The 13,153-nt window shown below is 39.0% G+C and overlaps 1 protein-coding gene across 2 annotated transcripts in view; it reads left to right on the top strand.

The window, feature by feature from the left end:
• STK24 (serine/threonine kinase 24) overlaps window positions 1-13,153 on the top strand; it is a 53,987-nt gene that overhangs the window by 39,226 nt on the left and 1,608 nt on the right. Inside the window, exons 7-11 of one of the 2 annotated variants that reach the window (XM_061626565.1) lie at window positions 810-955; window positions 2,005-2,128; window positions 3,960-4,028; window positions 6,031-6,167; window positions 7,363-13,000. In XM_061626565.1, the coding sequence (XP_061482549.1) occupies window positions 810-955; window positions 2,005-2,128; window positions 3,960-4,028; window positions 6,031-6,167; window positions 7,363-7,399 (513 nt within the window). In that variant the 3' untranslated portion in view covers window positions 7,400-13,000. Of the gene's footprint in view, window positions 1-809; window positions 956-2,004; window positions 2,129-3,959; window positions 4,029-6,030; window positions 6,168-7,362; window positions 13,001-13,153 lie in introns of those variants that run through there. The other variant, XM_061626564.1, reaches the window with a different exon arrangement.

The following is a 13,153-nucleotide window of genomic DNA, read 5'->3' as shown; positions in this document are numbered from 1 at the left end:
TGACTGTGGGCTTAGACATGACAGGAAAAAAAGTTAAACTTAAAAAGTATAATTAATAATAATGTGGTCAGTGTTCTGCTAAGATAAGAGAATTGAGAGGGTTTACAAATCCGTAACAAGCTAAACCGTATTCACTTCATGTGGGTTCTCCTTTGTTTCAATCCACATTTTGTTCCAGTTGCGTGTGGTATTGATGACAAATTAGTACCACTTTCATAAAATCACTTCGCTTTGCTCTGTTATCTAGGTACCAAGTTCTTTGAGGAAAATTGACAAACTACCTATTTAGTTTTTAAAAAGCAATTTCTAATTTTTCTGATCCTTCTATATGTTAGCGGCTCCTTTCATCATGGAAACACTTGGATGGGTTGAAGGGTTACAGCCAATGCATTGCTCACCGTAGTATCTCTTCCTTTCTCCCCTAGTGATCTCGTCTCCTCCTCTTCCTGTTGCCTGCAATGGTTGTTTCTGGAATGTGGAATAGGGAAACCCTTGATTGGCAGCTAAGGATTTAGGTAGCTGTGCTATATATGCATATATTGCGTTGATGAATCCATCCATAAGTATTAATGAATCCATACCTAAAGTCTACTGTGGGCCATGTTTCCACCTATAAATAGTTTAAGTGAAAGCTATAGGTGGAATAAAAAGAATACAGGAGAAATAAACAATTCTTAAAATACCATGCCTGATGTCTGTCTTCAGTAACTATATGTTTAGCCTTTTGGTAGACTTCAGTCTCTTTCTCTCAGTATATCCTTGTAAATAAACTGAAGTGTATTTAGTAAAGAAACTTTTTTTTCTTTAAGAGACCGACAGCAAAGGAACTCCTGAAGCACAAATTTATAATACGAAATGCAAAGAAAACCTCTTATTTGACAGATCTCATTGACAGGCATAAAAGATGGAAGTCTGAGCAGAACCATGACAACTCCAGCTCTGAAGATTCAGATGGGTAAGTGTGAGAGCAGGAGACTACTTCAGATGAGGTGGGCAGGTTCAAAGGATGTATCTTGGATATATTCAAGATTAAACTGGTAAAAAGTAATGCAATTTCAAGAGCATTTATTATCATTCCTTTTTCAATACTTTGGATTAACCAGAAATAACTGTGGAGGAGCTATATCCTGTGATCTGAAGTGTGGGAGGGGGTCATCTACAGAAAGTGTACCCTTAGCCTTCCCTAAATGGTATAGTTGTGTACGACAAGAGAATAGAAAGTGCTGTTTCTAAATACTGAAGCTTGGAGGCCTATAAAAACCTAACTGTCAAGGATAAGCTGTTGAATGTTGTTTTTCTGAAATATTAACACATTCTGCTGCCCTGGAGTGTCCCTATGTTTTATGCTACAACTCAGTGCTGTTCCTGTTTATTTCACGTTAATTAATAAAGCTGGGGTCTAGCAGTTTCGTAGATCCTGAAGGCCCCCGCCCAAACTCTTGAAAGGGCAGGTCACTTGATAGAAGGTTGCTGGGGAGAGTCCATGACCATGAGTGCTTAACAGTCAAGGGTTTACATAGTCCATTAGCCATGTCCTCATTCTGTCTTATCTGAGAAGTGCCTTATGGTCTCACTTCTTGGCCATGATTAGTTCTTCGCTTTCTGGAAGGAGATAGGGAGCAAATCCAGGGGACGCGTTTTGAATGGCAATGGCTGTGCAGTGTGAGGGACAGGAGGGACTATCCTTTTGTATCAATAAATCTTTCCCCTAAGCCTGAGGAGACAAACTAATAGGGGTAGGTGTGTATACGTGTCCACACTTTTTACATCTTATTTCTGCCTGAACAGACAGAAAAATATATTGATAAAATCCCAAATAATGATGGAATAAACTCAACAAACTTGCCTAACTGTTTTTAAAATCTTCAGTTTATATATGGTGCTGAGATGAATAAAAGTAGTGTTGCTTTAAAGTATGCTTGAGTGTGCCAACTGATTTTATTTTATTAACAATAGATGACAGAAACCATTTTGTAATAATTCATAAATATACTTGTGTTAAAGTGAAACAGAAGGCCAAGCCTCAGGTGGCAGTGATTCAGGTGACTGGATATTTACTATCCGAGAGAAAGATCCTAAAAACCTAGAGAATGGTGCTACCCAGCTACACGAGTGGGAAAGACCCAAGGTATTCTTTATATTGCAGATGCTGAAGGACACAAGTAACGGGAAATATTTTAAGTATCATGCTTTACAGCTTTGATTGCCATAACTTGAATTCTTTTCTTCTTTGTGAGATGATGAGCTGTATCCAGTGCTGCATGAGCAGCATTCCACTTGCCCAACAGGACTTCTCCCTTGTTTCCTTCCCTAAAATCCCTTCCAGAGGGTCCCCCAGCCCCATGGAGCAATTTTCAGGGTGTGCAGGGGAGAGGAGGGGGAGGTTGCACAAGTGAAGTTGGCTGTGTGAGCGAAATGACCCTAACACTGGCTACAGCCTTTCATAACTTTATTCACATTCAAAACTTTAAAGTCCAAAGAATAACGTGCAGCCTAACTAAGGACAGGCTTCACAGAAATTCCTATGTAACAAATTGGGGGGGGGGCTTCTGAGCCATGGGCCAAATTTGGCCTCGCATGGTCCTAGTTTGGGCTGGAAGGCCACGTTCTTGAAACCATGCTCGCCTGTCCCACACCTGATGTCAGAAGTGATGTCAGATGTGGGGCAGGTAGAGAGACAGCTGGAAGTGCTAAGCACAGGGCATGCAAAGTGCTTTGCAAGCTCTATGCTCAGCACTTCCGAAGTGCCAAGCATAGGGCTAGCAAAGCCCCTTGGACTGCAGTTTCCAAGCACCCGTCAACAAGCTGGCTGTCATATGTTTGGGAAGAGCTGCACAAGGGACTTAGAAAGATGAGCAGGACTGTCCACCTGTCAAAATTGGGGACAGATAAGGATCTGACCCACCGGCCCAAAAAGGTTCCCCGCCCCTGGACTAAATGGTGGCATTGCAGCATCAGGACTAGTGGGGTGCTGCATACCATAGTACAAATATACATAACTGTACAACATCTCTAATTTAGTTATAATGGGACACACTTTTTGCCCTAGCTTATCCTTTGTGTTTGTAAGTGGCGCAGGTCTACTGCACAACATTTTTACTTGTAATCCTATTGATAATTGGTTGCTACCAAATTAGAGCTGGAATCCAAAGAACTGTGAGACAGCTGCTTTGCAGTCACCATAATGCTTTCGATTCCATCCTCTGGTAGTCCCCTGAGCCCTACAAAAAGTCATTTAGAAGGTTCAAAATAACCCCTGCTTCAGCATCTGACACAATGCGAGGGGCTGGAACTGGAGACAAAAATAATCAAAAGTTCTGCATGCACACTCACTCTGGGAGCCCAGCCTAGTATGGTTTTGCACAAGTAGCTTCATTGTGGCTGAAATGACTTTTAGGATGTTGGGCAGATAAGGTATTCTTAATGCTATCCCTAACGCATACCCTGTCTGCCCCAATCCGTGCCACATAATTGCTTTGTGCAATGCTCCATTTGATGTTGGCAGCAGTAGTCATTGTAGTAGTGCTGCTGATGCATTTTCCTGGGTTGGCATGTGGCACTGCTGCAGCAGTTATTTGCCATCCTCAACAATTGCATTTGTTTCTGCATGAAGCATGTGCACGTGTTCCGCCCTTGTTTTGTTTCTTATTCCCACAAATAGTAACCCCAATCCCTTCCTGAAATTCCATCATATATTTTTCCTGAATTCATTCGATATTATGTAACTGAATGATTTCAGAATCCTAAATATACTTTGCTACATAAAACAATTGATTATTTAAAATACAGAGAGTTCAGATTCTTCAAAACTGAATTTTAGCTTACAGTATTAATTTAAACGTTGCATGACTAGATACTGCAGATGTTTGTATTTGGAATTGCGTTGCATAGAAAAAGAATTACAAGTATTTCAATGTATGTATTTTTACAGAATTCTTTACCTTTTTTTCCCCTCAAAGGAAAATACCATTCAACGGCGTCCTTTATCTCGGTGCTTGTCTACAATTATATCACCTTTATTCACAGAGGTAAATTGTCATTAGATTAATTATTTCCAATCAATGGTTTAAAACAGGCATAGGGACCCTTTTTCAGCATGATGGACACATTGTGGGCAGCTGTTGAGGGGCCTCTTGTCACTGGTGGCTACTTTTCAGCCACACAAAGGCCAGAGATTTCTATACATACACACACCTCCCTCCTGGCAAACGAGACATTGTAACAGTTTAAGGACACATTCCAGCCAGGCAAAAACACTTGAGGGAGGTGAGGGGTGTGGTCTGAGGAGAAGGCATGGGCCTATGGAGAGTCCCAAGGACCAAATAAAGAGTCTTTGTATTTGGTCTCTGGACCTGAGTTTCCTCACCCCTGCTTTAGAAATGATGGAGAAAAAGACAAGCACACAAATGCAATGAATTTTGCTTGTAGAAACACAGATGTCAAATAAGAGGAATGACGATTTTTAATGAGAATTGGTGCAGTCCTAGTGAGGATATTTTGATAACTTCATATTAGAATTGTAAGAATAATTAAATATTTATATAATACTGTTCAAAAGTTCAAAGAGGTTTTTTGTACGTTACCTTGTCCCTACAATACCTCAGAAAGGAAAATCAGTACTATTTCTGTGCAGAAGATGGAATTAAGAGAGAGTATATTAGGTTGAGGCCATCTACCCTGGTTGATAAATTTGAACCCGGACTTGATGAGTCAATATTTTAGCCAATCTTTTTTCACCCCAGCGTGGGTTTAAGGCAAGAGATGACTGGAGTTGTAGTCCAACAATATCTGGAGGACACCATGTTGAGGAAAACTGCACCTGTCAAAGTTCGAATTTCATGTGCTCCAAAGTTGGGACTACACATTGCAGCCTGCTTCATAAAGCAGATATCCATCTTCTGGCCTGAAAGAGTTAGAGGCTGACAAACTGCCATGACTCTGTTCCATAATGGATAATTTAGAATTCCCTTGGTGTGGGACTAAAACCATACTGTAGTGGCTGTCAAGAAAAGCTTCTGGTGTCATTGTCTTGAGGTGATGGTGGAAGTGAGCAGTCATAGTGATGTGTTGAATTCTTCCAGCTAGGAAAATGCAGTGCTGTGATGCAACTGCATTTGTTCCTTTTCTCTCTCCTCCCCATTCCCTTCCTGACATGAAGGTTTACAAAGGGAGAGGGGACACACTGATAGCTGTGTTAGTCATAAAAAGCAGCAGTGGAAGCCCTTCTCCCACCTCTGTTAATAATACCACAAGAGAGAGATCAAGTTTCAAGAAAGGCAGCCACTATAAGGCAGCCTGCATTTCCTCAGTCAACATGCCATGGGGAGAGGGCTAAGAGAAACATTGAGAGGTGTGAGTGGTGCCAGCCCTTCCCATAACACACGTGCATGGCTGCTTTTTCTATATTTGCTGTGTATTTGATTGTGCCGTTTTTATTTTACTGGGTTAAAACAGTTAGCCATGCTGAGTCTTGGGCATAGAGTGGCAAACTCATATTAGTAAACAATAAAAGGATTCGATCCCAATGAAAAGGTAGACTAGCAACTCACTAAACATGTTTGTTGCAATTAGGTCCAATTTATTTGTGCAGTGAATTTACTTTCCTTTTTTGGCACAGCAACCTCCCAGTGTTGGCACAGAAGCCACTTCCTGATGCTTTTGAAAGGAATGTGTAATTCAGGGAGGGACAGCAGGATAGGAAAGGCTGTTGTGCTGAATATAAAGGAAATGGCCCTGCTACATGTGACTGTGTAGCATGCATGCCCCTCTAGATTATGGCTCTTAAATCATGCTTTTATAAACAGTTGCCACATTAAAGCCCTACTCCTGCCTAAAGTTCTTTCAGAGATACATATTTTTCTTAGTTGGGATTTGCTTTATAATATATAATGGTTTAAATTTATTTTGTACATTTCTGTGCAGTCTGTAAATCTAATGTGCAGTCTGTAAATCTAAATTTTAGTGCTTGATTGTTTTTACTCTTATGCTCATTTAGATTGTATATTATATATTTCATATTGTTATTTTTAGCTGAAAGAGAGAAGTCAAGCTTGTGGGGGGAACATGGGATCCATAGAAGAACTGAGAGAGGCTATTTATTTGGCTGAAGAAGCATGTCCAGGCATTTCAGATACCATGGTGACAGAGCTTGTGCAGAGGCTTCAGAGGTAATAGTAAATAACTTTGCATTTGGGCACATAGGAAACTGTTGCACAGATGTGTACATTTGTCATATAACTTCTGTTTGTGAAAGTTCAATTACTTTCATTGGCACTGTGTGGGTAAATTAACCATTTAAAAAAGAAATCCTGGGAAAGGTGTAATCTAACAGATTTTTGTTGCAAGAAGTACTTGCATAGCCGGAAATAGTTATCATCCAATTCAAGACAATTGCTTCAAAGTAAATGTATCAATGGTGTCTCAATAGCCGAAAGAATATTAAAGCTGAATTCTAGCAGAAGGAAGTGTGAATTCTTCTAGCTAAAGATCACTGGTTGGGTGATCTCATGCATATTGTATGATTTATTGTTGCCTGATTTTAGTTAGTGGGGTAACATTTCTATGATCAACAATGTCAGAGTGCACGAGTTGTTAGCAGAACCACTGACTATTTTATATAACTCATTAATTTACCATGTGCTGTCAGATTGGATATAGTGGCAGGAGTGAGACATTTACAAATTCCAGAGCTGAGCAGATGTCTTAGGAGAACAAAGCAAATTTGAAAGATGGTAAAATGACTAGACTATGTGAGAGTTAAAGAAAGCCAACTGGGTACTTCTTAAAGTATCTAAAATGGTGCACAGGTCTAGTTTGCACGTCATGTTAAGCCGGAGTATGACTAAGTATGACTGCATGTTGGCTCCGGGCAAGGAGCTTGTGCCTGCTTTGCTCCTCCCTGGGCTTTTCAGGTCAGTGCGGGATGGCAGCTAACCCAGGATCGTGGTTAAGAAATGTCCCTTCTCAAGCACACGCAGTTCAAAATCCATACAATAATTTGAGATAATGATCATGTGGGAGGTTTGCCTTCACTGATGACTATGTTCAAATGATAGGAAAACTGATGGCTCGTGCATATGAGCATTTATTTATTTATATCCCATCCTTCCTTCCAGTATATTATTTGCCATTATCACATGTCTGTGTGGATAGGCTGCTAATATTCCATGTTCAGGAACTGTTTGGACACTGACATTATGTTTTTTAAAAGCTTGTGTGAACATTATTAAGGATAGATTCTGGGACCCTCTAAGACTGTCTCAAGCCTTAACGCTTATTTAAGTCTTTTGTTCTGTCTTACTTCCATCACAAAATAGTTTGATCACTGTTTTTATTTTCATGACACATTTTTTCCCCACCCAGGTATTCAGTCACTGGAAGAAGCACATCATCCCACTAAAGTATTGTTTCATGATGTTTGCTTGTTCAGTGGGGCTCCTGTAGGCACCTCTTCTAATGCTGGTCTGCTACTGTTGGTCAGTGGTACACTCTCCAGTATATGGACATTCCTGAAGGTGCAGCAACAGAAATGAACAACCTAGCAAGGGCATTGTTTTTCAGCTCTGTATAGTTTTTTAAAAATAATAATGCACATATTCAAAGAAGGTATCTTTTTAAATTTCCGAGATGTATATTTAGAATTGCAGTTAGGAAACAAAAGCTATTGTGAAATCTCAGGTATCTTGCTTTAAGTCATTGGTCTTCAACTAATTGATCCGGATTCAGATCCCTGTGGGCTATGTCTCAATATAATGTGAGTGCACCAGTGGCACTGCCATAATTTTCTTTGTTTTAGGATTTATGTTAACAAAAGGAGAAAGATGGGGAAAAGAAATAAAGAGGGGATTAAGTGGGTATCATATTTGAGATTGGGATTTAAAATGGATTTTGAGTCTGAAAAGTTGAAGACAACTGCTTTAAGTCGATGAATCTGTGAATTGGAAAACGTACCTTTGGCTCTGTGTACAGATTTGTATATAGTCAGGGTTTTTTTTACTGAAACTTGCTCAATGTGCATATAGAATTCCTCTGTACAAATGACCAAGTGCTTCTGTAGATTATGCTAGTGAGGTAAATATTTTGGCAGATCATAACTGATTATTTTGGCTTGTCTTTGTTATAAGAAATATTGGAACTGTATAACAAGAGGTTTGATTTGACCTTGTACTTGTGGGTCGAAAATAATTAAAGCTGTGGTATAAAAATCTGGTTCATACCTCAGATGCAGAGTTTCCTCTACTTTTGTTACACAATGTTCTTCTTTGTATTGCTCTAGAGTTGGATTACTAATCATGGTACGACATTATTTCAATTTTCTTCATCACTTTGTTTGATCTTATGTAATAATTGCTTGTTTTAGTGTCTTTATATCTGTTTAAGATTGTGCCAATCCAAAGTTTGAATACACTTTTATTAATTTTATTTGAAACTTCTTTGTAAAATCTGAACATCTCATACAGCTAAATTAAAGAAAAAATTCTCTTGAAACACCTCCTAGAGAGGCTTGCTTGAGTAATGGCTGTTTGTAAGATGCTGATCTTAAAACTGTTAGAAAATATATTAAATTTACATACACGAAAACTTTTAACTATGATCATTGAGAGATACATTTGATTTAACTTGGTATTCAAGATCCATTGTTGAGGGGGAGAATACTTGAAATTTCATCGAAACTTAAAATAGAAATGGTCACTGCTGCAGTTTTAGATATCTGTATATTTGGTTGTTACATCTTCTTATGGTTCACCTTCTGAATTTAGTGTCTCTTACAATGGGCAGAAATTTGTAGAACGTTCAGTCAACACTTTGTCCGTTGGGAATATCTTTTGCAAACGCTGTATAAATATCTCGTAGGTATTTCATTTGACTTTCTTTTTAAGAAATTTCTGCAAGTGAATGGAATACATCACCATGGAAAAAGTAAAGTGTAAAGATGTGGTTGTCAAGAATTATTAAAAGGGGCTAGTTTTTTCAAACAGAAGAAAATAGGTAATTGACAATGACCTGCATCACAATCCTAGCCATATCTACTCACAAGTAAGTCCTATTGATTTCAGTGGGGCTTACCCCCAGGTAAGGGGTGTGTGTGTGTTAGGATTGCAGTGTTAGTCAGATTGAACATGAAACCTTTATTTTAGTCATCAAAAATATTAATTGCAACTTAATATTAAAGCCCATCTTCATATGGAGAAACTATGCATAATCAAACCTCAAGTGAGAACTTTGTTATTCTCTTGACAAAAAGCTGGAAATGGACTAAGGGTGTATTACGTAAGTAATTTCAGTGGTAGCTGGATGTGAAAGTACACTTGCACAATTTGCAACACTGAATACCATTTTCTCCCTTATTGGTCAGAATCCAGAGAAGTGCAGGCTAAAGTGGGCTGGTGGAAGCTGCCTTACACCCCACCTGGCTGTTCGTATGGCTCCCCGAAAAGGCTTCCCTGAGGGATGGGCACACTGCTGAATGAGGTGGACTGTGACATGGGGCACAGAGGGAAGGGGAGGGATCCTGCAGAACTGAGTGGAGGTAACCTCTGCAAGTGGGACCAGCCTGCCTAAAGTATATGGATGGAGTAGGGGTGGAAAAGAGACAACTTTCAGTCTGGTCAGTGCATGTTTGTGTACAGGAGTTAAGTGGGAGAAGAAGAGGACACCCTGCAGCTAATCTCCACCCACCTGATCCTTTTTTCAGATGCCTGCATGCAGCCTAAGACCTAATGGCATTTTCCAAATGTATTGTTCAAATTCTTTGCTAATGATCTGCTACTTCAGGAATAAGAAACTGAATCCCAATTTTTAGGAGGAATCTCAATTTGAGATTTCTTAAAGGCAGAAAACTCAAGTTTTGAAGATTTAGGTATACCAAGAGAGACCTTTGCCTTAAAATGTTTTGAATTAGTGGTTTTTAATGGTATTTACATAATTATACAAAGATGGCTTTTAACAAATGTTGCTTAGCTGAAGACTGGCTAAAAGATGACTATTTAGCTGATTTGTAGCCCAGTCTTGTGCATATTTACTTAAGTCCCACACTGAGTTCATTTGGATTTGCTCCCAAGTAAACATACATGGGATTTCAGAACAATAATTCTTATTGGTGATACCCAATTTTGGTATCCGCTTATGCAGTAGACTTGTACTTAAATGGAGCTGCCCTATAGCCCTTTGTGCGCTTCCAAAATCTGCTCTGGGGGGCCTGCAGGGGGAAGAGCAGAAGAGAAACTCCAGTTGCCTCTTCTGTCATGACAGTGGATCTTGCCCTAATGTTAAAAAGGAGATTATATATGCAACTTTCCAAAAGTGGAATTGCTGTTCTCTGCTGGTTATGATCAAATTCAGATCTTAATTCCAAGGCATCACTTTAACTTTGTGATTCATTTTACTTGGGCCTTTTAAATTATTGTGTGTGACACATTAAATATTTTGGAATTGTGCTCTTCTAAGGAAATGCAGCATTGAAATGTATGTTCCCTGGGTTTTCTATGTGCATGATGTAGCTTGGCCTTCCTCAACCTAGTGCCCTTCAGATATTTTGGAATGCACCTCCTGTCACCCTCAGCCATTGTGGCCATTGGCTATGCTGTCTGCGGCGAATGGGAGTTGTAGTTCAAAACATCTGAAGGGCATCTGGTTGGGACATGCTGGTGTCATTAATACAGCTTTCCATCCCTTTGCTAGGGGAGAATTCTGTCTTAAATATTATTGCTTACAGATCACTAAACATTTCCACAGGTATTTTAGAAATTTCCCACTTTTTCAAGATTTAGCATAATTACGGTGCTAAGGAAGCTGTACAAATAAACCAAGTCTTTGAAACCAGAAAGCTTCCTATTTGGTGTGTCAGATTACTTTTCGTGTGTTTAGTTAGAAATCTATTTCAGTTGCAGTTACAGTCTTGTAGTTGAGCTAGAAGGTAGATGGCTGTTGTGTTGGTACACAGAACTTCTGATGAAATAGTGAAAATCTATTTTCTTATTAGGTGCTGTGGACTCTGTGGTTCCCCAATAGTTGGCCATTTTGGGAGTTACATCTGGTCTTGTTTTGTTCTAAATCTTCATATAGCATTTTGTATTTTTGGTACCTTGCAGCACTGATATTATTTGTTAACATCTTTAGGATAAATTCAGTGGTTTATTCTTCCAGTCATACCCTGCAATTCTGTATAGCAGATAGTGGAGTTGCACACACATCTCTGCATAGGGAGGGAGGGGCAATGAGTGTCTTGGCTTATCTACATATGGATGATTAACCTGAATACTACTTCTATCACCCGTTTTGAAGAGGAAGGATTATGGCAATTGCATGACTGTAGTGCATGAGCTCCAGAGATCCATACCTCAACTTGTATAACCATTAGCAGAACTATCTGAACTGGCCCTTGTGTTTTCTTCATCAAGGCTTGTTATTGAATTGAAGATGCAAACGCACAGCAAAGTGGAAGAAGGAATGTCTCACGGCATCTTAAAGATAACATTTATTCTCGCGATTTCATTGGCCAGATGACTGAAGTGTTATCAGTTAGCAGAGAATACATGCACACATAGATGTAACCAGTGTGGCCAAAAGGCTGTGAAATATTAGAGATAGCAGGTCTACAGAATAGGCAGGTCTTGTATCTATTAGATACTACAGACTTGCACATGCCTTTCATGTTTCATGACATTTTGGCCCCATTGGTGACAATTTTTTCTTGTTTGCTTATAAGGTGGAGCATGCTATTATGTCTCAAATTATTTTTAATGGAATATTTTAAGTAAACCTTTGAATTGCTTTGGATATAACTCTTAAACACTGTATTTGCTTTATTGAATTTTTCCTCTAATCAAGTATTTCAGTTCAAGTACCTTTGGCTGTTGGAAAACTTTGAAATAATTATACAGCATGCAGAATGAACACCTTTTGCTCTAAATGTTAATTTAAACCTGCTAAAACAGATCCTACTCGATGTAGGGCATCAGAACGTTTTCTGGGAAACCTCATTCAGAAGTCTTTTATAAACACAATTACTTAAGAGCATAGGAAGTTGCTTTTTATCAACTCAGAGGATTCATCTTTCTAGCTCAGTATTGTCTACACCAGGGATGGAGAACCTTTGCCTCTCCTGATGCTGGAACATAACTCAAATCATCTCTGACCTTTTGGCCATGCTGGCTGGGGCTGATGCACTCCAACAAAAACATCAGGATGATAAATGGTTCCTTTTGCCTGATCTACACTTAATGGCAACAGCTCTTCATGGTTTCAGACAGGAATTTTCCCCAGCCCTACCTGGAAATGCCAGGGATTAAACCTGTAATCTTTTGCATGCAAAACATGTTCTCTACCCTGATATAGTCCATGAAAGTTTGTGCCACAATAACTCTATTAAGATGTTGCAATATTGTGTTTGCTGCAATAAGCTAAGACAGCTACCCAGTCTGAACCTGTTGCAATAAAGTGGAGAGATCATTGTGATGTGTTCTTAAGTAAAGGTATGATAAACAGACATTTTCTTTCAATATAAAATTATTTTTATAGTTCTGGTAAGGAAGGCAGGCCTTAACATATCAGACTAACATGCATCAACCAATATATGCTGAGGATATGTTTTGTATAAAGAGCAACCACTTAGTTAAGGAATTTGCAGTAGCTGTATAAGATACCATGCAGTTGCTGCCCTCTTAAGTATGTAGTAGATTCTTTTTACAGATAATTAAAGAATTTCTTGGCTGGATCAGATCAAATTCCGTATAGTCCAACATTTTGCTTTCAGCAGTGGCCAGCCAGCTGTCTTTAGGAAATTCACAAGCACAGCATTATGATAACTAGCAGTTCTCCCAAATGTCTAGTAATTGGATATATATTGTCATTTTAAGCTATTGTGAGAAACTATCCTTTTATCAAGTTGTTTTCTTCTGTAATGCTGTTCTCTATTTATAAGCCTGTATAAAAATAGCTTAAGTCCACACATCAAGCTGTTCCTCAATGCCTTGTATGTTATATGACACAGAAATAAAGAAATGCAACAAGTTTGATGTTTGAGTATGTTTGTGGGTGACATTTTCTAGGCAAACAATTTCCAGAATTTTAAGGAAAGGTCGGAGAGAAGGGCCAGTACTAGTATTCATGAAAGATATCTGCTCAAAGCAGCTTAATTATGTATGTATAAGGA

Source organism: Rhineura floridana, chromosome 5 (assembly GCF_030035675.1).
Source record: "Rhineura floridana isolate rRhiFlo1 chromosome 5, rRhiFlo1.hap2, whole genome shotgun sequence".
In the NCBI taxonomy this organism is placed as follows: domain Eukaryota; kingdom Metazoa; phylum Chordata; class Lepidosauria; order Squamata; family Rhineuridae; genus Rhineura; species Rhineura floridana.
The sequence above is the reverse complement of the archived record's forward strand: the minus strand, read 5'-3'. Positions and strand labels throughout refer to the sequence as shown.